The 24620-nt window shown below is 41.4% G+C and overlaps 1 protein-coding gene across 1 annotated transcript in view; it reads right to left on the bottom strand.

Moving 5' to 3' along the window:
- rsrc1 (arginine/serine-rich coiled-coil 1) overlaps positions 1–24620 on the bottom strand; it is a 106913-nt gene that overhangs the window by 6702 nt on the left and 75591 nt on the right. Inside the window, exon 7 of the mRNA XM_029517930.1 lies at positions 13012–13083. Within this exon, the coding sequence (XP_029373790.1) occupies positions 13012–13083 (72 nt within the window). The remainder of the gene's footprint in view (positions 1–13011; positions 13084–24620) is intronic.

Below are 24620 nucleotides of genomic sequence, written 5' to 3'. Positions count from 1 at the left end.
TTGACACATTATCTAGCAAATTAATTTAACAGGTCGACTCAATTGTCACCGCATTAGGAACGCTTCTCTGTCAGTGATGAGAGAGAGATCGAGCGAAAGTTGAGATAGAAAAATGTGAGAATAAGCGGCTGACACGAAACATGTGATTAAATATACAGGATATGCTGATCTTCAAAAATTAGATTAGTTCTTAACTTCTACAGGGCTTTATATCTGGTTGCTGAACTACAGTACAACCGTGGCCACAATTACAGAAATTAGACCAAAGTGATAATGGACAGTGACTGATGAATGCATGTCATTGTGTTTGTGCCCCTGCATGTTTACACCTGACTGTGTGAGTGTGCATGCACACTTGTGTAAAAGAGGGAGTCAGACAAAACTCACTTGCCATGTCATTACTGAAATTAGTTGGACAGACAGCGGTGCTGATGAGTGGCTCAGAATCAATAGGCTATTGTTCTCTCTAAATAGCTGTTTGTCCACTTCATTGATTAAGACCAGAAGACGGGGAGAGAAAATCAAACCAGCCAATGGAAACAGATTTCAGCTCATTTCCTTCAGCCTTGAAGATGAGTGTTGTACAACAGTTAAAGTTCCCTTCCAGAAGAGGGAGCTGTTCATTAATACATGTGAGCAGAGGCCTTGGGCTATGGCAGTGTTGTCTTTGTAAACTTGACTTTGGTCTAGAGTTTGTCAATCAAGAGCAACCGAGTTGAATATATTGCTGCTGCTGATTAATTCCAGTAATTGAGTGCACAAGCGTGCCAGCTAAATTACTGCAGCTCTTGCTGTGTGGAGAAAAATAAATAAAAGGAAAACTAACTGCTTGTCTTATTTAGGTCTCACAAATTTTGGCAAATCTTTGACAGTGTTTTAGAATTATAGTGCTAACAGAGAGCTTAAAGGCATTTAATGAGTGTATTAAAAATGAATAACATAGAAAAGGCAAACTATGCTGCTGCATTAATGGAGGTGAATGTGGTTTTGGCATAGTAAGTTCAAGAAATATATCCAGGACTCATCGTGCTAGACAAAAAGTTACTCCTATGTCAATCTGGTCAATTAAAACCAATAGTGTATTTATACAATTTGTCAAGAAAATGACTGAAATTGACGAGGTTTTGTTAGATTTTGCTGTCTGTGTTTACTGCTGGCACACTGTCTACTGCAAATCCCATCATGATACATACATTAGTTCTTAGAAAGTATGGGAATAAACATTTATCAGAGCTCTGTAACCAAAGCCCAGCTTTGATATGGACATGCTCTCACACTGGCACACACCAACATCCCTTGGTTTTACCAGATTTCAATAATGTGCCCTCCCTTCCTCTCTCTCTGCATGCGGAAAAGATGTGTAATTCAAAGCTCAATTTAGGCCCATCTCTGTGGAGATTTTTTTGCCTGCTAATTGATAGAAATTAAGCCATTAATCAAGCCACTAGCCATCATTCAACCCAGGGAAGATGAATACAAACTTTCATAATAACCACCTTCCCCATTTTAGCCCTCATTAGCATTAATTTTTAATGTAATTATGCTATTCTTTTACACTGAGCTCATAAATTACTGCTCTTTTGTTGCTGGCTGGCCTTGTAAAATCCAAAGTAATGCTTTGTAGTCTGATCTTTAAGGCAATTACTGGCTTCTTCACTCTTTTATCTCCCTGCATTTCCAATAACCTGCTCTCTAATGATTTATCTCCGCTGTACCCCCACACCCCCCTCCAATACCCTTCCTCGCTCTTTCTCTCTCTACACCAGCGGCCAACTGCCCCGCTGCCAGCCTCCGCCTCCAATCCCCATCCGCCCACATTCTCCCCATCTCTTTGCAGCAGCCCCAGATACATCAGGGATGCACACAAACACATGCACGGATTCTTGCCTCCACCAACTTAACTCTATTAACACACATGTATTCATTGTGTGTGTGTGTGTGTGTGTGTGTGCAGTAACTTTGTTTACTATGTTCTTTAGCCATTTGCCAGCTCGCCCCTTCATTAGTGAATATCCAGCTCCAGCAATGGCGACAACACCTTGGGAATGCCAAGGTAAGAGACTGGCGCTCCATCTCTCTCTCTCTCTCTCTCTCCTGGCTGGTCTCCTGTGGGTCTTACCTGTAGGCTAGCTGCTCTTGTTTATGTAACCCCTGAGCAGGGTAAACACACACACACATACATACGTACACAGGCACACACTTGCAGAGCTTGGCATCAAACAGCTGAGTTAAGCTTAGCAGGGCTGTGTGCTAGGAGCGATAGAGGGGCTCCGGTCTGGCCCTGTTCTCAGCAGCAGCATCCTGGCTGCATCAAAGTCTTTACTGTATGATTCTCCAAGCCCAAACAACAGGCTGCTCCAACGCATGCCTGGGAATTGGACTGAACAACAACAGAAAAAAAAAAAAATCAAACAATAGGTTACTTATTAAAATCCAACTGATGAGATTTCATTATCAGCACTGAATGACTCTCTGTGAGACATTGACATGCTTTGCCAATGAGATTTTTATTAAAATAAATAAATTATAAAATCTAATGCTTCTGTAATACAGCTGCTAATGAGGTATTTTGTTGATATCACAGGGAACCTGTGCTACTCAGGCCCAGAAACATAAGAGGGTCAGACCGATTGCTCTGCTTCTACATAGGAAATCACATGGCTAACTTCTGTTATTAAAAGAAGGTCTGGTGTGGACCTTGGTTAGGTAATACTTTTAGACTGTATTGATCAGGGACTGCTGACAGCTTCTGAAGTTAGCCCTGGAAATGCATCAAGTGGCTAATGAGCAGCTATTAGGCCCATCGATTTGCTGATTTCAATTGATAGCTAGCAGGCCAAAGCGGCACATCAATATTTGCATAACTAATACCCTGCAGCTTTAGGCACTCAAAAATGAGTCAGGAGAAAGAAAAGAGAAACATACAGAGAGACAGAGAGGTGATGAGGATAATGAGAGCAGACAAAAGCAGCTCAGTAACACTGAAGTATGAGGAACACCCCGACTATCAAATGGCAAAAAAAAAAAAACAAAACAAAAAAAAAAAAAAAAAACGGCCAAAATAAATTAAAAAGAAAAAAGAAAGCGCCATGTGTTTCCTTTCCCTTGTGTGTGAATCTGTAGGTTGTCAGAAAGCCAATCACAAATGCAACAATGACAACATGTGACACTGATGTGCCTGACGCCTGTGGCAGCCCAGGTCAACAGGTCACACAAAATGAAGGAAAATTCTGACAGACTGAGCCAGATGTCCCAAGTGGGTCCCTGAGGAGTATGTGTATATGTATGTATGTGTTTGTAAGTGCATGTGTGAGCAGGAAAATGTCCAGTGACAGAGCAGGTGGCTAAGCCAGTCTAATGTGCATTCCCACGAGACCACACACACACACACACACACACACACACACACACACACACACACACACACACATAATACGCACAGTCACTCATATATTACCTCCCATCCTCCCTTCAGAAAAGCCACGTCTCCATAACCTACGTTATCCAACAAGGCAATGTCCACCACAATACACACAGAGGCCAAGTGATCCCCTTCGGTACTCACCTTGTTATAATGGTGTCAACTGGTCTCCATGGAGATTGCTGTGACTGCTGTCACTTACATCCGGGGGCCATCACATATCACTAATGCTCAGCTGTCTATATTAAACACTTAGCTCTGTAAGTTCTGGGAACTTAAAGAGAACACCATATATGAATGGTATTTAGCTCAGAGCATTATTTGACCTTAGGAGATATGGCATGCGATATTTTTATGCAATATCTTATGTGATATCTATTTGGAATCAGGAAATGAAGAGCAGCTGGTGGCTGAGTGTCACACAGACGCTTCTCTAGTGTCTCCTAGTGATAGCGATCTCCCACTCTCCAGTCAATAAAGGTCTGAATGATGAATTAAAGACCCAAACAACCTGCTAATGACAGGATGACATGGCAGCCACGCGCCATGCTCGGCTATCTCCTTCCGCATCTCCACTCATCCCTGCCAACTCACCACTTCTCTCTCTCCCTCCTCTGTCATACAACCCCTTTATTCTGCTCTCTCCTCTTAACTTCCTCTTCTCAACTGACCCCTGGTGCAGCTACTGTGCAGTATATTCTCCACATCTATATGTTCAAATCATGTGTTTAGCCTTCCCTCTCTTCCCATTATGAAACCAGGGAGGAACAACAGATTGGCGCCAGTCTGTCCTTCCATCCATCCGTACATCCATCATACACAATATGTGCCACAGACTGTATTTATAAGAAATGATGATGCATGCAATTGTTTGATTCTGCCATCATAAGTGTAACAACTGATCTGAGAGACTTATGCATTATTTGTTTGTTCTTGTGCAGGTCATACAAACATCAGAATAACTGTAACTTATGGGAGTTTGATGAGACCCAGTGTTTGGGCTGATATGAAACATGTTACATTCTTTGTTTAGTATACAGTGTCTGGCAGTGTGGGCGGTTGAGTGGTTTGCACACATGCCATGCTATCACACCATCCCAGGTTCGATTCCAGGCCAGGGCCTATGCTGCAGATCATTCCCTTCTCTCTCCCTGTTTGCCTCTCTGCTACTTACTATTTGAAATTAAAAACTGCATAACCCCCCCTCCCACCCCCAGCACACACAAACACAAAAAACACCTCGTACTATTTGTATTAAAGCTGAACAAATCCAGCACACTGTATTTACTTGTAAATGGCTCGGCTGTAGAACATACCGTTCATAATGGGACAATACATTTATTGTTGCCTTATTGACACTATCCATGGCTATATATACTGGGCATAAATAATCCTTTCATTTCACACATGTTCCTACCATTGAGGATATTAGTGCAGACAAAGTTTAAAAGCATCTACTGTATATTTACTAAATATGAATCAGCCATTTATCGGAAATTCTAGCAAAGTCCGAAATGTTCCTGCTGACCTGACTGAATGCTTGCTAACAGCAAACAATGAGGGCTAGCTAAAACCAGGTAGGTTTGTTTGCCCATGCATGTGTATGTGTGTGGGGGAGAGAGCAGTATGAGTGTTTGCCGATGTCCTGTGCCTGGGCAACATCACAGAATCTCATTAAATAGTCAACCTTTCACAAGCTGAACGGTGAGATCTTCAAGATCACAGCCACTTTCTCTGTTGACAAGTTTGAGTGGAGACTTGTGGTATTTCTAAAAATTTGTTTTAAATTTTGTTTCCTTCTATTTAATTCTTCATTTGGAATATTACCAGCATGCAGCAAAAACAACAAACTGCTAGGGGTCACTTGATAAAGGGATAATAGAGTGCAGTGTAAAGTGTAAATCAGCACGTACATGAAGGAAAGTGTACCATGAATTAATTTCTCATATTTTATACTCCTAAAGGTTCAGTTTTCTACAGTACAATAACAGCCTGCTTGTCTGCGAGACTCAAGGAGCTCTTTATTAAACGCACTACCGTTTTAGTGTGATTAGAATACAGAGCCCTGCCCTGCCCTTTACCAGAAATAACAAGCATTTGACTGAATTAACTTGAAGTAAAACTAGGCTGTGCGCATGTGTGTGTTTCAGTGTGTGCGCAGGAAAAGTGCAGTGGTCTCCATTTTTCGATCCTAGGCTGGTCAGCAGCTCTTTTATGAACAACTCTATAATTAGAGAAACACCAAGCAACTAATTACTTAATTGGAGCAAGGTCTTTAAATTGAAAATGATGTAATCTGAATCCAGGAAACTGGCTCGATTTTCACATACACTAATACGTGAACGTCTACACACAAACAGGCACATGCACTTCATGACCTACAGTCTTCTTGACATGTAGCCATCAAGAAACCAACTCGCTCCCCTTAGTTGGGTTGTAATTGATTCTCTCCTTCACTCTGTTGGTTCCTGACAGGGCATGCATGTGTGTGTGGATGATGTAGGAAAGGGGACAGGGAGGGAGACTCCTATTTGTGTGGTCTGCTACAAACTATATTAGTAAAGGTCATGGCCGTGTGTGTATGTGTGTGAGTGTATCTGAGTAGTAATTAATTAGGCAAATGCCTGCCAACTCCTCCTTTTCTGACCTCAGTTGTCAACTAATAAGGCTGGCACTGTGTAATATATTGCCCTCCTTTTTTCTGTTGCATTTTGCCTTATTGGAGGAAATTATACAAGAATAACAAAACAAGAATGACATCATCATTTGCATCTAAATTTAAAGCTCGTCAATGTAAATTATTTTCCTTCATAGCATTACAGGAAGGAAATGGATGAATAGTTGTGTACCTATAATCAGACCAGTCAAGTCTGGTGTGTTTGATTTCTGTCAACTGCATTGGTGTGTGTGTGTGCATGTGTGCGCGCATGTTGGTTGATCGACATGCATTTTGATACAATCAGAGAATTCTATAATAACAGTCTTGAATGACTTGATCACATCCTGATTGAATGCACACGCACACACACACGCACGCACACACACACATGCACACACACACACACACACACACACACGCGCACACACACACACTCTCTCTCTCTCACACTTACTCACTCACCAAGAGGAACTGCAGCCTCATAGCAGGCATTCCGACAACAAAACTGTCACACACATTTTTAAAAGTGATACTCAACGGCATATTACTTTCCACTAACACACGCGCACACAGCAACAACACAGACGGACACATGTGACCTCTGATGTCTAATGACAAACCTTGCAGAGGCCACCACATGGCCGGAGCCACCCAGGATGCCAGCACTTTGACCTGCATCAGTCTGAGGGTGTGTCTAAGCACTGCAGTCTGACCACCCTGTTAGACTACACTAAGTGCACCACTGTGTGTGATCGGATCCAGACGTGTGTGCGCACGCATAAGCCACTTTCACATACTGGGAATGTTTTCAGTTAAAAACTACTACCAAGCCATCATACTCCACATAGTCAGGCTCAACTGCTACGGCTTTGTCATTAATATTTAGTTACTTAAGTGTTCAATGTCAAATTCGATTAAAACTATTCATAAAAATCTTGATGATTACATCTATTTATTTATAAAATACTCTTTACAAGAAAAAGGTTTAAACACATAGACAAACCAAGTTATTAGTTTGTCAATAATAATTTAATCAAAGGTTTACATTTTCAATTACAAATTCTAAAAAAAAAAAAAAAAAAAAAAAAAAAAAAAAACAGATTCTATTTTTTCCTAAATGGAAAAGACAAGAAATCTGGAAAACATATCAGCCTGGGGACTCAACATGAGGTCGGCAAACATACATTGGTCTATTGGCAGAAGGTTAATTGATAAGGGGGACCTGAGAAACGATTACCAATCACAGAGGGGAAAAAGGGTGCTGTCAATCATCTGTCCACTCGACCTGAATGAACACAGACTCGTGGCTGCATGGTCAATTTTTATCTATCTAGCTCATGCCAGAGATATCTTCACTATCAAACATGTCATTCAACAGATATTCTTATAGAAATTATTAAGCTATAGCTGCAGAAGTGACACCCACACCAGGCAGCATCAGCATCCTATTACCCCAGGACAACAAAGGGTCACATGGGGTTAGCAGAATTCAGCATTCACCTCCACACATTCATGGGACCTAGCAGCACTTAGGACAGGAGGTCACCTAATCACCTTGCAAAGCCATCTCCGAGAGAAACAGGGAAGCGAGAGGTGGGGGGGGGATCAACTTTAAATTTGCAGTGATGAAAAATCAATAAAGCAGTAATTGCTTGGCTTATCACTGTGCAATGAAACAAATTGGTAGGAGAAGGAAGGCAAGGCGAGGGCTGGCGTCCATGCTGCATGCCAGGGTTTTTTTGGCTGCAGCGTGTGGAGCTAAGCAAAGTGCGAGAAAGAAAGAGACAGAGAGAAAGAGAGAGGGAGGGAGAGGGAGAGGGAGAGAGCGAGAGAGAGAGAGGAGTTTGGGCTTCACTGGGCCAAGGCAAGGAAAAAAGGTCTCCTCGTGATAATTAAATCTTCTCACACTGATTTTCTGCCAAATTTATTTCCCCAGGGACTATAACTCTGATTCAGTGCTTACAAGCCTTGCATAACTAATCATTTCAACGTGGGGGCAACCACAAACCTGAATGAATAGGGAGGAGATAGAAGAAAATAAAAAGAGAGATGGCTAGACAAAATCTGTGGCACTATTCATGTTTAAATCAATCATTATTTAGGCAGGACAAAAATCAGAAATAAGTTTGGAACATTCTTCTATAAGGTTCGGTTGAGAAACTGTAATTGATTGTCATCATGCTCTCTTCTACACTTTCTCTGCAGTGCCATACAGGCAGAAAACATCCCTTAATTCCTGGAACAAATGGAACCCATGAAGCCAATGAAGTGTCGGTTCAATATTCCTCTGACTCTTCCTGGCATGATTGTGTTGAACATAATAACACAACAAATAAGGACATTTATCTGAAATAACGACAGGAGATGAGGCTAACTCCGCTAATCAATACAGAATCAATACAAACCAGATTTTCTTACATCAAAATCACTGAGACAGATATTCCTTCAGTGCAGAGTGCACAAGAGCAATACAGTGCCTCCCTTGAGTCCTTAGGTAGATCATGTAGCCAGTGGAAAAAAATGTTTAGGGGAAAAAAAAGTATAGTGGTCTACTGTGAGCAAGGATGCTGGGAACTATAATTATAGCTTGGTATAATTCAGACACTCTCCTTATTGAATCTTCATGTTTTAGTTAATGTGATGAGATCATGGACACCAGATCACTCGTGTTTACCAGCGGATGAATTTCACTGCTTGTCCTTCAAGTGGCAGCCTGAGCTTTGCCGATGCTGCTCGACGAGGTAGCGTGGCATGCCACACCATGGCCCCGGTAATTAAAACATTTAAAGCAGAGCCAGCCCCCCTGTGCTCCCGGGGTGTGATATGGGGGTCACGCGCCTGTAGATTCTAATTTGCGCACCATTTGTATTCATGACAGGCACATGCTAAATATTTAACAGCAGCCCGGCAGGAGTTTTGTATTGTTAGGCTTTCCAGGTCAAATAATTTGATTTCAAGGCAGATTACATTAAGCGTCAATGTCCAAGCCACCACTCTCACTTGCCTCTCATTTCCTGTCTTTTATTACAGCCGAGATAGGCCAAAACTGAAGGGATATGGCTTTGGATTATACAAGAGCTGGTTATCCATGGATTAGTTATTATTTTCAATTAGAAAAGGGATCACATCATTTATTACAGAAGCACACACTCACAAAGGTATTGCATACAGACAACTGCATGCTGAGCGGAAATTTTAGCTGACTGACAAATTGTTTAGCAGAGCATGTAATCATACCTAACAAGAGAAATATTATTTCTAGTAAATAATGGTGCAAACACACAATTAATGATATTTCACTTATATTGATTATCCTTGGCTTAATTAGCCTAAAGTTGTTAAGGATATGTATCCTCACTCTCTTTTCTCAATAATTTGAACAACTTGGGCAAGAAACCAAATCCAGCTATTTTCTGATGCAGCCAAGGCCCTGTCGTGATTGACAACAGAGCTAGTTAAACGGTGATGAGGCATTAATGGATGCCAGGTTGAGGAAGTGGGGGGGGGGCACTGGAGGGGGCCTGCATCTGAATATTTAATGGTCATATAATTCCTGAACACAGACACACACAGTCAGGTGCACACCCAACCCATGACCTGTCCTACACACTGCGTAATTAGGGAAACTGTCTTTTCGTTTTAACGGCCAAAAGAGCAAACTGTAAGTGTATATTCCCCTAATGATATGGGTTAAAGAGCTATTATATGTCTCATTAAAATATATGATCTCCCAATCTGGTGGTGGTTTTGAGGTAATGGGGACAGAGAAGCATAGGGGCTAAAATACCAACCGCAGGCCATAAGGTAGTGGCCAATCTATATCTACATAATTCTGTATGTCAGCGAGTGGCTGCACAAGTGAAATGTTTTCTGTCAGTGCCTCATGAAGGCTATATCAGGCCCAAAACTTCAGTGTTTATTTGGGGCCTTTTAAAGCAGAATGTGAGTGTGTGGTAATAAATTGGGGTTATCAAGCTTTTGACACCAATTTTCATGCTAACTACTTATAATGCTCTTTAAGGATATTGAGAAAAGCTGAAACTAACGCACGGCTTTAAGACAGGCTAATAAGGCCTGGATTGATGACAAACCTGATTACAGTACATACACCCAATTTTTGACATCACAGTAATTTATACAATATAAGAAAAGAATATAAGACAATAGTAAAGCACAAAGCAGGGGTTCTGTGTTCAGGCAAGTATAATAATGTCCATGACTAAGGGAATGTAATTTGATAGAGATGGTTTATTACATACACTTCTTCCACTCACCGTGACTTATGTGTTGCCTTCAGTAAAGTGTCAGCTGACACTAAAGTCCACACAAACTGAATGTGTTACATTGGCAGTCATTTCTTCTCATTATATCTGGATATATTATGTTAGCTAAAAGCCTCCTGGGCACACAAACAACATCTCTCAGCTTTAATAGCGTAAACAAGGCATGCAACTAAAAAAGAAATCATCCTCCCCTCTTATTCTCACACTCTTTCATATCACATTTCCTTTTTCAACCACTAGCATCATCTGGTTGCCCTTAACCAGAGAGCCAAACTCTGCTTTTAAGTGGAGACTACTTTGTTAACTGATGACCACAGGGGCAGTTATTGATCCTCTCTTTTCTCTATCTGTATAAACTCTGCTGATAAAAATCCCTCTCTTCTCGTGGGGCCCTGCAGTATGCAGCCATAGTTTGCTACAATAATAGCTTGCATATAATAGCATCTACATGAATCAGATCTCGGAAGTTTCGATTAGGACTAAACTAACTCAAACACATTGCCAGTCTCGGCTGTGAATCTATTTATGAACGGAGAGTGTAGGTGGTTGTGTTCTTCACTTCTCCCTTCCATTCTCTTTAAAGGTTTTCTCATTTCACTTGACTTAGCAGTTCAAGTGTAAACTTTCTAGTTGTGTTGACCTCTGTGAGGCCCTGCAGGGAATAAAAAGACTCCTGGTGATCTGCTGTTTAGCAGCAACAGTGGCCCTCCTCCTCCATTTTAGTTGTGTTTCCGAGAAAGGGCAGATGAGGATGGAGCTGGCTGACTCTGCTTGTGCATGTGTGCTAACATGTATTTGCGACTGTGCCACTGGCTACTCTCACTACCAAGGCAAGAGCAAATCATCTGGGCCACTTTGTTGAGCCTCTCTGATCACAATTGCATCTCTGTGCTGGGAGAGGAGTGAAATGAATGTCCTTTAAGGCAGAGCCTGCACAGCATGCTCTACTCCACTGCTATGGTACACAATCAAGAACAACACCTTCTTTCACACACAAGGAACAGTTGGAGCGAGGCTTTTAGCAAAGGGGAGAAACAGTCAACTGATTCAAAAGTGTGAACTTTGCTTAAGAAAGCTATTTGACTGGGAGCCTTGCTCTCTTGCTCCAAGCAAGGTACTTAGTCACAACATTGGGAAGGCTTCCACACAGATAGGGGAGAGGCAGGAGAAGACACAGAGAAGAGGTTAGGAGAGAGGTGGAAATGGTTGATGAGGACAAATGTAGGTGGTAAGAAAGAGTATGGAAGACAGACAGACAGACAGTAGGAGGAGAAAACAGAAAGAGAATGGAGAAAGAAATAGAGCATTAACAAAAAAAAGAATATTTATGTGAGAATGGCAGAAACACAGACCCCCCCCCCCCCCCGAAAGAAAAAAAAAAAAAAAAAAAAAGAGGAGGCAATAGAGAGAGGACTGGAATAAATTCTTCCCAGAACTGGAGGACCAAAGCAAGTGTGCAAGGCTAATTAGTTTCTGATGGCTGGACTTTCATTTGGTTAAAAGGTCAGCTAACTTTAAAGGTCACATTGAGATGCTTTCTCAAACCACCCCCCCCCCCCCCCCAAAAAAAAAAAAAAAAAAAACAACAAAAAAACAACACCACAAAAAGAGGAGAGAGTCCAGCAATAATAATAATAATAATAAAAAAACCATCCCCACTCAGACAAATTATTCGAATACACATGCCTGAGTGTGTGTGCATTAACACACAGCGTAGTTGAAAATAGCACATTTGATGTATTACACATGTACACTCTGGTCAGCGCAGGGACCAGGGTCATTATTCTGTCCGAGGCCTTTTGTTGCTTCTAGCATGTCAACTGCAAGTTACTCTTGGCTTTATTTGAATATTATATTTATTTGACTGTGTATTAAGATAATTTTTGTGTATAGCATGTGTGCACATCTCCTTGTCAAATAGTGGTGGTGGTAAATTCGGCAACATAAATTTACTACCTGCAATGCTAAGCACATTTCTGCCTTACAAACCTAATGAATCTTAAGCACATTACAGCTGCTTGCATCAAAACTCTGTATAATCAGCATCTCTTCATGTTTTGCAAAGTGTGGATGAACTGGTAAAATAAAAGTCTAGCTGTTTATGAGACAATGTACAGTAATGTAAAGGTATTTGTATATATTCTAAATATATTAGATGTGTGAAAATATGTAATCCCAATGACACTATAAAGGGTGCAGGGATAACGTTATATATTTAATTTGTTCCAAAAGTAAATCAGATATATTTTGTGTTCTTGCACTTTCCCTACAATTGTTGGCTCATATTTGTGAGTCATAAATGTGGGAAAGCATCGCCTTTCGTTTTCCTCAGATAAGCATGCTACTGTTGTCTTAAGAGAGGCATGTAAAAATCACAAGTTGTGCAACAGATGTCTCAAAGTGTACAAAACTTCTGTATTTTGCGTTCCCACTCAATCATATTACTAGCTATTTGATGGAGAAGAGTTTTTACTGTTATTTTGCCAACAACTTTAATATTGCAATTTCTGTCATATTTTACTGGTAAGGCTTTGATTTTTGTCTTTCTCTGTGACTGTCCTGTCAGCCAAGAACTGCTTTGGGATGGATGTTAAAGTCCACATTTTGGATCTATGACAGACGCACAAATAAACAGTCATTTATCTCACCTTCGTCTAGTTTCTTCCGGGCCTCCTCCTCTCTCTTGGCTACTTTGGCCCTCAGCACCTCGTCCGTCTTAGCTGAACAAAAGACAGCAGATGGCAGAGTTAAGAACAAAGCAGAATATCAGGAATGGATTACATTGGTTTCATGATAAAAAAATAAATAAGTTGAGGCAACACAACATGATAGGTCATTTCTGAGTTTTGAAACAAATCAATACTCAGAGGGAATGAAGAAAATTACCAGAGGACACATTATTGAATCAACAGATAGTGTACAAATAAAAAACATGAATCATTCCTTTGCCTTTTCCTGCCAGCCAGTACTCTGCTCTGCTTTTCCTTCATTCCCCTGTAAAAGTCAGTATGCTTTCCTGAGAGGTGTTTATCGTCTCAGCATAATGAAAAGCTTAAGAGAAAGTGAGGCGGCGGGAGTAAACACTCGTCAGGGCATTTTAAGCATCTCCTCAACATGAGCAGCGTTGTTTCAGCTCCCCTTTCCTCCGCCTTTCCCCCTGAATAATCAAGATGTTAAGCCACATTAAAAAATATAATGCCGTGTATGGCAGGACTATCAATACTGCCTCTAAATTAATTACATTTCCGTTGTGGCGCATCATTTATTTTGCAGCGTTAGGGCCTCGGTGGAGCTATTCGCCTTTATTGCTATCTCACTTGGTTGATGAGTGAGCTATGTAAAATTGAGTCTCCAATATCATTACATTTAATGAGTTTAAACTTTGAGAGAGAAAAAAAAAAAAGGAAGACTGAACCAGAAGAGGAGTTCGAGCAGACTAAAGAGAAAGGGGAGGAGGAGAATGAGAGAATGAAAGCTCTGCTCTGTTTTGGGGAAGTTAATACAATATAAGAGTGGGTGTAAGTGTTTGTGAGCGCTTACAGAATGTTTGTGTTAGGGCACAGCTGTGGGTGTCCGAATGTGGTTTACTGCACCACTTGAGATGCCTGTGTATGTGTGCCTGTGTGTTTGATTGTGTGTTAGATAGCACTGAAAGCACGTTACGTAAAAATACAAGACATACACATTTGTGTGTGTGTGAGCGTGTGCGTGGATGGAGGAGGCCATGGGTTGTGCTCGTACCTCAGTGACTGCGCTGCTGTTTTTGTTCAGTAATTGGCGTAGACAAAGAACCCGTCACACTGCTGTTACGGCTGGTTAAGTCTGGAGGTTCCGCATCTTTACTAACAATGACTCTACATGGATGACTGAACCCTCCTCTACCTCCCTTAGCTAGGGTGTGTGTGTGTGTTACTGTGGGTGGGAGCACGCTTAACCAAACACCCAAGCAATCTTTTCGTCTCGCTAAAACAGTTATAATTCAGTAAGTCTACGTGTATCTGCGTGTGCCAAAAACCAAACCAGTCGCAACATCTTGCATTTCTTTGCAACTCTATTCATGAGTTTTCTTATTAGTATGCACAGATGTGTACTTGTGGAAGTACACCTGTGCATGTGTGTTGTGAGCGTTTATGTGTGTGAGTGAACTCCTCTCTGTGTTCATCAGTTCCTTCTTTGCTTGGGGCTACCGTGAAGTGGGTAGGAGAAAGAGCGGTACGGGTAGTGTGACGGGGTGGCAGGGAGAGAGGGGAGAAAAAGGAAGAAAAAAAAAAGGGGGGGAAAAGGGAGATAGGAAGATAGATGGGGGCCATGTAGGAAAAAAGAAGAACTGACAGCAAGGGGAACAGACAAACAAGCAGAAATAAGAGAAAGAGCCCTGCCGGCGTGCGTGCAAACATGTACACACAAACAACAGGAATGATTTGTCGCTTCTTTTTGTTTGCATGTTTATCCTCCACCTCTATCCCTTCATCCCTCCCCCAACAGGTTCTCTTATCCTCTCGCTATCTCTTCTCTCCTGTTTTGCCCTCTCCCATCCCTCCCTGTTTTTATGCTTTCTCTTCCTTCTCTTGCTCATCTCTCCAGTACACTGTGCCTGGGGGCGATAGCAGCAAATCAAACTGTTTATCCATCTCTCATCAGTGCACTGCCTCACGGGGCTCCTGCCCCCTCAAAACAATGAAAGTAGGCCTGTGTGCTGAGCCAGGGATACAATTTAATTGCATCAATAAGGAGTTCTGCTTAAAAAAAAAAAAAAAAGAAACTACAAAATATACATTACAGTGATGCACTTTGCTGCACTATCATGAGAAGCCTGTTCACATTAAAAGAAAAATTAATTGTCACAGAGGTACTCGTCTAGAAATATCAGCATGTCTGTGTGTAAAAGCTGTTTATTGGAAGTATATTTCTTGGCAACTTAGTGGCTCCAGTTCATTGTAGGATAATTCTGTGATGGACTTTTATTAAAGCACGTAATAAACGGCTGGATGTTAGGGAGAGGAGAGTCCTTTCACTTCATTTAGACTTTGTTCAGTCTTCGCTGCAGGGGTGGAGGGAAAGAGGAGGGATGGCAGCGTGAAGGGGTGGAGAGTGTCAGTGAAATTGCATTGTGATTATGAGTGTAATTGCAGCTCAGGGGCCCAGGGGCCATGTAGCTCTGATGGCGCTCGAAGATGTTTTATGCACAGCAACAGAGAGGAAGAAAGTGAGAAAGAGAGTCAGAGCGAGTGGGTGGTAGAAGCAGGCTGCCAGGATGTTTGCAATATTTTTTTTTAACAGAATCTCCTCTTCTATTTCGTTCTCCTCCATTCTTTTTCTCCTCTGTACTTCTCCCCCAAACATCCTCCTTCGCTCGTCTCTTCTCTCCTATTCTCTTCTGTCCTACTCCCTTGGCAGGATTAGCTGGGTCTCGTTAGAGGGGAAATGTAATAATGCTCCCACCAGGTGGAATCGGGCCCGCTCCATTATCAGCCGGGAGATGGATGGGCCGCGTAAGGCCGGCGGGGGCCACGCGCGCACGCAATTTAGATTCAATAAACTGGCAAAGCAAGACCCCCAATCTGATTTATCTCTTACACGCCGCCAATGCTTGCTGCTACGATGTTGATTCCCTATTACTGCTCAGAGAAGGACTATTCATTGGATGTAAGGCGCAGCAGTCAGAGAGGCTTGTCGGGCCTCCGGGACGGCAGCAAAACAGATACAGCAGAGGGTTAATACGTTTACACACAGATAAGCAATTAAATCTAAGGCTGAGGTGAGTTATAGAGTTATTAAGGAGGGACTGGGTGGGGGAGAAGGGAGGGACAGAGGGTGAGAAAAAGAAGGAGAGAGATGTTATTCAATTCAGGAGTGTGGTAGCTTGGGCCTTAGGCTGGGTACAGTAAGTATTAGAAGTGAAAAAGGCGATCATATTATAGAGTTCATGAGGTGAGAGAACAACAGAAGAGCAGAAGTCTGCCCACGTTGTTCAATAAACTCAATACAACACTTACAAACTAGCATGCAGGACAGAACAGTTATCTACTTAGTCAGTGTGCATTTATGTGAGTTTATGAGTGACAGTATGTATTCTAGTGCACATTTTCATTTCTGTGGGTATATGTTGGTATAATAGGCATATTCATATCCACATCCATATCCACTGTATACCTCACTGCAAGTGAAGTATACTCAGTGTGTGAGTGTTTACATGTGTGTGAGAGCTGCTGTCATGTTGTGGGTGCTGGTAGTGGTGGGTGTCATTGCGTCCAGCTGCCAATCAAAGTGAATTCTGAATGTCAGCAAGAAAGGAGGCGTGATAAATCAGCCTCACACCCAACGACAAACAAAATATTAGAAGCAGCGCAGCACCATTGGAAAAATGTCCCTTCCAATCAGCTGAGCACTTTACAGTGAAGCGCAGCAGCCAGGCCTCCAACCAACACTGAATACCAGAGAGACAGATAAGACACTAAATAAATAAAGAAGGGACAGACAGGCTGGAGGACGAAGGGACAGACAAACAGACATTATAAGAAAGAAGAGTCACAGAAAAATAACAGAAAATCATGGCAGGAAGAAAGACAGCAAGCATACTAATGCGTAACAGTGCTGAAAGACAAGGAGAAAAGACTGACAGACAGGTGGACAGATGGGAAAACAGACAAAAAACCGCTGTGCAGAAGGACGGTCAACTAGCTACTGTTTCATCTTTAGGAATAAAAGGAAAGGAATAAAATATACTAATACTTATTGGCCCCCAAACATACAGACTTCTTCATCATTCAATCAATGGGTATCAAGAAAAAAGGATTTATGTGCATCTCTAAAACCAACCTTCACTTTCCAAGTAGAAAAAAAACAATAATCTTACATTGTGATAAACTTTCCAGTGATGTTGAACTAGTGCACTAAAAGGGAAGACAAAGTTTGTGAAGTTTGGTCAAGTAACAGCTGCACTGCGCTGCTGCTGCTCTCCATTTAAAAGTCAGAATTAATAAATACATTTTTGCCAAAATGTGGAGTTTACATTAAGGAGATACCGAGGTGGCACATCTATTGCAGAGTACATGAAGGACACAGTTACTTCACTGTTTGTAAGCAGACTACACCATACTGACAGAGAGAGACAGCGATACACTGTACTAATGGGAAAGAAAGCTGTGGGCGCATGTACAGCACACGATACTGCATGAGATTAAAAACAGTAAGTACAGAGCTGGTAGCGAAGAACCTATGCTCTATGATTTACCACTGAATCGGTATCTAATGATGACTGCTTTAGTCTTAAGATATGGTTGTGACTATGGCACAAGAAGAAGATTGTGGTCTGATTCCTTGCTTCTCCAGCGCAGAAGTAATACTACCCTTAGGCAAAACACTGAATCCTGAACTACCCCCAGTGTATCGCTGATTTGTGAGCCTGTGTAGTAGTAAAAACACTGTATGATTGTGAGTGGAAATGCATTAATACAGCTTGTAGAGTAATTGTAAAGTAGTTTGAGTGGATTGAGAAAACTAGAAAAGTGCAGTCCATGTGTAGCTCTAGATGTAGTAGTGCTGAATCCGGGCACTCAACAGATTAGGGAAAAGAAAGGCTTTCTACTATATGTCCAAAAGCAGGAATCTGCAGCAGGTGTAAAGGTTAAATCATCGTTAGAAGAAGCAACATCAAAAGTAACCACTAGGTGGCACAGCACACAGACAACACCAGTGAAAGCTTCAGCCAGGCCTTACTTTAATGTACATGCGGGGATTTAGATGCAGGTGACTGTGTGTTTGGACAGGACCTGCATTCAAAAACATCTAATCTGAACCTTGTAGCTCTCAAGTATAACTTGACATAAATTGTGTCACACACAACTGCCCCCTGATACAGGAGGCATAGATGAGAAGATAAAACATGACAGTCATTTAAATATTTAGCAGAATGCACAACATCATTCAAAGGTTAATATTACAGCAGTAGTTTATGCATTGTGAAGACCCAAAGAAAAGCTGCAGACGAAAAAAAAGAAAGAAAAGTAAATTCATAAAAGTACCATTTATGAATAAGCCATGACTATATGATCGTGCCACTATGTCGTGAAAACTACTGAACAAGTGAACTCTTTTAGGCAAAGAATAAGAGAGCTGAGCTTGATGATCTTTAGCGGAGGCTGCCCTCTGAATGTGTCATCAGGCTGATTTAACGACACCCATGAAATATTTATAAACCAAACAATTAGAGAGAGATATCTTACAAAATCAATCAATTATTCATTATTCATTGCCAATCGTCTGAAGAGCTTTTTTTCCACAGCTATATTCTGATGCTGGGGAGTGCATCAATTAGGGCTCATACTCCCATGGTGTTATGGATGCTTCAGAGAGGAATTGTTGCCTAAATGAAGGAGCCAGATGCAAGTTGCCAGTATTTCATGCTGACACTGAGTTGTGGTAGAGGAGCTGGATGAAAATCTAGACTGACACACTGATTTCTACACCATGATACGTGTGAACAAGCAACGATTTGGATCATTTAGCTGAATGTGTGAAGAAATGAGACCTTCTCTATTTACACCCACAGTGTCAAAACGAGCAAATAAAACTCTGGAGCTTTGCTTATGCAACATTTGTTCTATTAATTTTTAAAACTGCCTCTCAACTCCAGACACCTGGGCTCCATGTTTGTATTTTTCTCTTCAGTAATCATGCTGAGATTGCATCTGTCAAACTCAAAAGAGTTGAAGAATTAAGTGGAGGTTTATTTGTAAGAAAAACAGGAGGGAACTCTGTCCAGAGTTCATTTTCTCTGCATAGTTACAAAATGTGTAGTTTTACTGCTAGACTCCGTAATATGAATGAAGTCAAGTCAACTAAGTCAAAGTATTTCTGCATCAAGCATCAAATCAACTAATTTTAGAAAAGTTATGTGTAAAGCGGAATGCTGTAATGTAAAAACATGTTTAAGGGATGAACCAAACAATTAATCGTATGGGTTGATTTTTATCTAAAAGGGCGAAACATTTGGTGGTCATGGCCTTTTAAAGGTGCAGATTTCAATCAATAAATCAATATATTCAGCAAACAAATGTGACAGTACATTACTGTAAGATGCAGTCCTAATCTTTAAGATGAAGCGCTTCTTAAAGGCTTTGGATTTTCTATAAATGCTGTGGAAGTACAGCTGTAATGCAGTAATGAGCAATAACGGAAATCCCTAAGACTACATAAACAATGACTACCTGCCTAAAAAGGTCTTGCCAAAGAACACCCTTATGAGTAGAAAATAACTTTACTAAGAGGGGAACAGTTAATAACTTCCTTTGGTGGCACAAAGTTTCACTTTCATATCTTTGGGTTAGTTATAATAATTTAATAAGTAATTAGGGCAATCAATAGAATAAACAGCCAAGCCCCCTCTGCATCCCACTGCTTAGCTCCAGACAACATACTGGAGACTGGCTGTCATTTCCTTTGGGCAAATTTTGCGGAGGAGGTCAGCGGTTCAGAACAGGTTTGATGTGAGCCAAGCAAGTAAATAAGGAGCTGAGCAGTGTGGCCTTCATAATGCATGTGGGTGGTTTGGGCCTAGCACCCCAACCGGCCTTCCTGACTCGAGGGCAAGAGAGTATCCCATGACTGCATCTGTACTGGGACACACAGACGGGTGTAGGCCCCAGACCTTAGGTCAGAGAGGAGAAACCGAGGTCTCCAGCATTGAGAGGAATCAGAGAAGGATATTACTCTAAGGATCGCACTCTGCCATAAGGTGAATGCACTCACATGCCCATAAACACACACAGTTGTCCACAGACTCAGACTCACACGTAGGATGAAGAGCACCACACGCACCAATGCCTAACGTGCAAGCCTGAGGAGGAAACAGACCCCGCATGAAGTAAAAACCAAATAAACATTACAATAACATTTAAAATATCATCTTAACTGTAAACATTATTGACATTTTGGGCAGATGTTACAGTGATGTCTATGTGTTACCTGTAAAATCATTTTATTGGTTTGGGAGGACAGTGGGCATGCCTGTTGGATAAACAGAAGTTCAGTTATGGGAACTTCATTAAGGCGAGTTAGCAACTGCATAACGGAGGTCTTGAGAGGGCAATCACACTAAATCTATAATGCAAGGATCATTCGGTGAAATATTCAGCATACTGGGGCCTCGGAATGACATCTCACCCTCAGCTTCAACCTTGTCATTTCTCCACATGACGCTGTCTCTTTCGTATGCATCCCCATTTTATTCTTCCATCTCCTTCATGTCTTTTACTTCTCCTCTGTTCTTGTTAAAATACTGCAATTCTGGATCCCTTTCTCATTCACCCTCTGAATGTTCACATATAAATCCCTTGTAGGATTCATGAAACCAATTCAAATCACATTTGCTGATTCATAGCTGATTAATAATTTCATTAAAATCATTTATAATTACCATATCACTCTTAATCTTGAGATGATACTGTGTTTCCATGTTTCTTAAAAAGCAGTTTGAATGTAAAATGAGTAAAAAGTTAGTTAGCATATGTTTATTCCCATATTTGGAACAATTTTCTTGCAACCCAATCAGAAAATAGTTGTAGACAGAAAGCCTGCTCTCACTTGTTGGGACTGTTAGGAAATTTTGAGATTATTGAGAGATTTTGAGAGGTATTACTCAAGACAAAACAGATTGTTGTAGCAATTAATTGTAAATATCTAGGGACATTCAGGTAGACTGTAATTTTATTTACCATGTCTTGAAAAAACAGAGAGTAGCTTTTCTTACATTTTTGCGCAAAAGAGCGTAAAGAATGAAGGACATAAGGTCACACATACACTCTTCAGATAGCCTTTGCTACAAAAGTGTGATCTCTGCCAGATGTTGGCCTGCAGTCTGATGTCTCACCTACAGTTGTTTCTTTTCTCACAGTGCTCATTTGTAAATGAATGAAGGACTGGCTGCTTCATTGTTGCGAGTGAGTGAGCACTTGAGCAAAACTTATGTTCCAGCATGTTCCAGGTGTTTCAGTGGAACAACTATATCACTGATATTGTTGCTGCTCTTGTATCGAAAATTATTCATAAGTTCAGTGTAGTCATGTATTATCAGGCCAGCTGCACAAATAATGTTTGCAGTGGTTTACTTGCTCAGTGACAAAGTGCAACAATCCTAACAAAAAGAAAGTTTCCACAAGAAATGATGACAGGGGGGGCAACACAGCCCAAATCTTACTGACTATTATTGTTATTTTTTTATATTAACCATAGCTGCTATACCCTCAATATATATAAAGAGAAAAAGAAAGATTTAAATTTGCCATCTACTGAAATACACGTTTCAGAGATGAATGAGTGGCTTTAAAATTGCAAATTGCAAATTGTAATAGAACAATGCAAATTACAGCCCTGTTAAACTAACAAACAGGTTTAAGCCCATTTTACATATATGATTAAAATGCTGACATTCAGTAAATTCAGCCTATCATAAAAAAAGCCCAACTCTGTGTGATCCTGGTTATAATGTATAGTACGGCATTTTAGAGCAGAAATATGCTCACCCTGTTGATGTGTGTCCTTGTTCTACTCATTTATTCCACCATGAATGCACTTGAGCGTGTTGTTGAATGGTGGAGAATAGGCTCTGGTTCCCCTGCTGAAAGCCTGTTGGATGCCATTGTGATGGCACACCAGTGAGTGTGTGTCTCATGTGTGTGTGGTGGTGGCAGTGACGGTGGTGGCTGTGGTCGTGGGGGAGATGGGACTAAGTCTTTCATGAAAGGTAAACCAGAGCCGCTAATCACAGTGCTGACACAAGGAGGTTCAGAAGGGCAGCCACTTAGAAAAGAAAGGCAGGAGAGCTGGGACCCTGGCAGCATCAATGGGGCCCTGCACAACTGACCACATTACAGGAACAAACACACACTGCAGAACAGGCACACCAACTTGGTGGTCTCGGCTAGTCACTGCCTGCTCTTTGGTGTGGACTTCATGGATGGTGAGTTGAGTATGTGAGTGTTTGCGTGCGTGTAATACTTCTCTAACAGACTGCGTTCGTGTTCAACAATGCCAACAATATATTTAAATAAAATGAGAAAAAAAAAATGATTTCAGCAATAAATGAAGCAAAGTGTTACAAAATGAATGCAAGTTCAGGGACATATTTGACAATTAAGGCTAAAATGTCAGCACATAAGATAAGATGAAGGGAAAGAGACAGAAAGAATGTATAAGAGAGGGCAAGGGCAGGTTGTGAGTGGCACCAGGGGATAGGGGAGATGGGGGAGATGGGGGAGATGGGGGAGACGGGGGAGACGGGGGGGGCAGCTTGGCTGCAGGAGAAGTAGAAGCAGAAAGGAGAGAAAGTGCGAGGGAGGTTGAACAATTGCCCCCTCCAAGGTAGTGCAGTGCTCTCCCTTCTCTCTTCCTTTTTTCTCATCTCTTCATACTTATTTTCATCACTTTGCTTAAAATATTGATAATCAATTAGCACTACGTCTGTTTTGCTACAGAATCTATGTCACGGTCTATCACTCTGTCAGAGCCAATTCAGCGTTCATTCAAAGTTCATTTTTCCTTGGCGGCTCTGTGCCTTTGGAGGAGTCATTACGTGGGGAACATAGCCTGGGGTGCAATCACCTATTCTCTTTCATTACTGGGGAGATGGAGAAGGTGAGAGAGATTATTAGAACTTTGGAATGATCACAAAGCTCCACGCCGCCTGTCAGATCCCCCCTACGTGTAATTCATCTGGCCTCACTACCTCCCCATACCCCCTTCCCCTCCCCTCTCCCTCATCCCTCTATCCTTCCTCCCCCAGCCTCAGCCAGGGGTTTGGCCACAGACATTATTCATGAACATCTGCAGCGTGCTGAATATTCCACAGCCTCCGCCGTGATGAAAAGGGAGCTGCCCCTTTGACTTGAAAATTAACATGCCAGCACAGAGATTATGAACACGTCGTTTCATTCCAAGCCGAGCTCGGCCACACTGAGACCAGGCGAGCTGATGGGCAGGGCTGAGCTGGGCTGAGCAGAGTAAACTGGGCAGGTGCAGAACTTGTCCTTTGTAATGGTGTGGTGTGTGTTTTAGTGGGTTAGTGGGAAGCAGTTGAGCAGTTTATTAAAATGGTTCTCATGCACAATCATGAACTGTCAGATGCAAACAGACAGCCTAAGTAGAGCTGTGATGTGGTGGTATCAGTGGTGGACTTTCAACTCTGTGGCCTCAACACAGACATCTTCAGCTCATGATCAGATCCTGATCTCAGCCTTTTCATAGACATGGTCACTGTAACCATCTTCTACAACAGGCTAATGAAAACATACATTAGCTCATTATCTATTAAGTAATTATCAATTATACAATGGCAATCGTTTATAAATTAACTACGTAATAACTTTATCTATTAACTGTTGTCTAGCATTGTCTCGTTCAAGAAAAGGATCTGGAGATAACAACCGTTATGATTAAGTGCTATGTAAATAAAAGTGGTGTAGTGTAAAGTACAACGTTACCTTTTGAGACTTCACAAAGCATTTAAACAGAAAGAACCAGAATACTTACAACAATCACTAAATGCATAATTTTCTGTCGATTTGAATCGATTAATCAAACAAACACAACGCAAAGACTTGTGATAAAACTGGAGCAAAGCTAAAATGTTTCCCAGTAAACATACATCACCTACATCAACATTTCATCCTCTCACCTCTGTGCATCTCTTGCTTTCATTCCCTCATAGGTGTCTCTACATTAAAGCTCAGTCAGAGAATGGAAACTCTTCCTCTTTCACACCAGGAGCACCTCTACTGGAGAGAGGACAGGCATCCTCCCTCCCCTCTCTCTCTCTCATGTCCCTGTGTGCTGTCCCTCCCTCAGTCCATGTCCTCGACATTAAACTCCTTGTTGTATGACTGTAACATGCCTCAGAGATTATTTAAATAAATAAAATGAAACATGCATAGTGTACCCCATTGCTTGAATTTGGGCTGTAACACATTTTTAATCAGGCCCTTATTTTCTTACTTCTTGGATAATGAGGATCAATCATAGTTAAAATTGCTCACCCTTACATCATGAGTACAATAAGTATTTGCTTGAAGTAATCTTCTGAATAACGGCAGAAATTTTATTGTGTTGACGTCACAGAGAGAGTGGCCCTCTAAGGTAAATTAATATATTCCTTCATGACCGCAGCAATAGAAAACTAGGAAGTTCCCTGTTTGCAAATAAGTGTGAACTACTAATGATTACTAATGATTTCCCGTCCCGTACAGAAGCAGAGTTTCAGAAA

The sequence above is a fragment of the Echeneis naucrates genome, chromosome 13 (genome assembly GCF_900963305.1).
Source record: "Echeneis naucrates chromosome 13, fEcheNa1.1, whole genome shotgun sequence".
NCBI classification, from domain to species: Eukaryota; Metazoa; Chordata; class Actinopteri; order Carangiformes; family Echeneidae; genus Echeneis; species Echeneis naucrates.
Note: the sequence above shows the minus strand (reverse complement) of the source record. Positions and strands in the feature narration are given on the sequence as shown.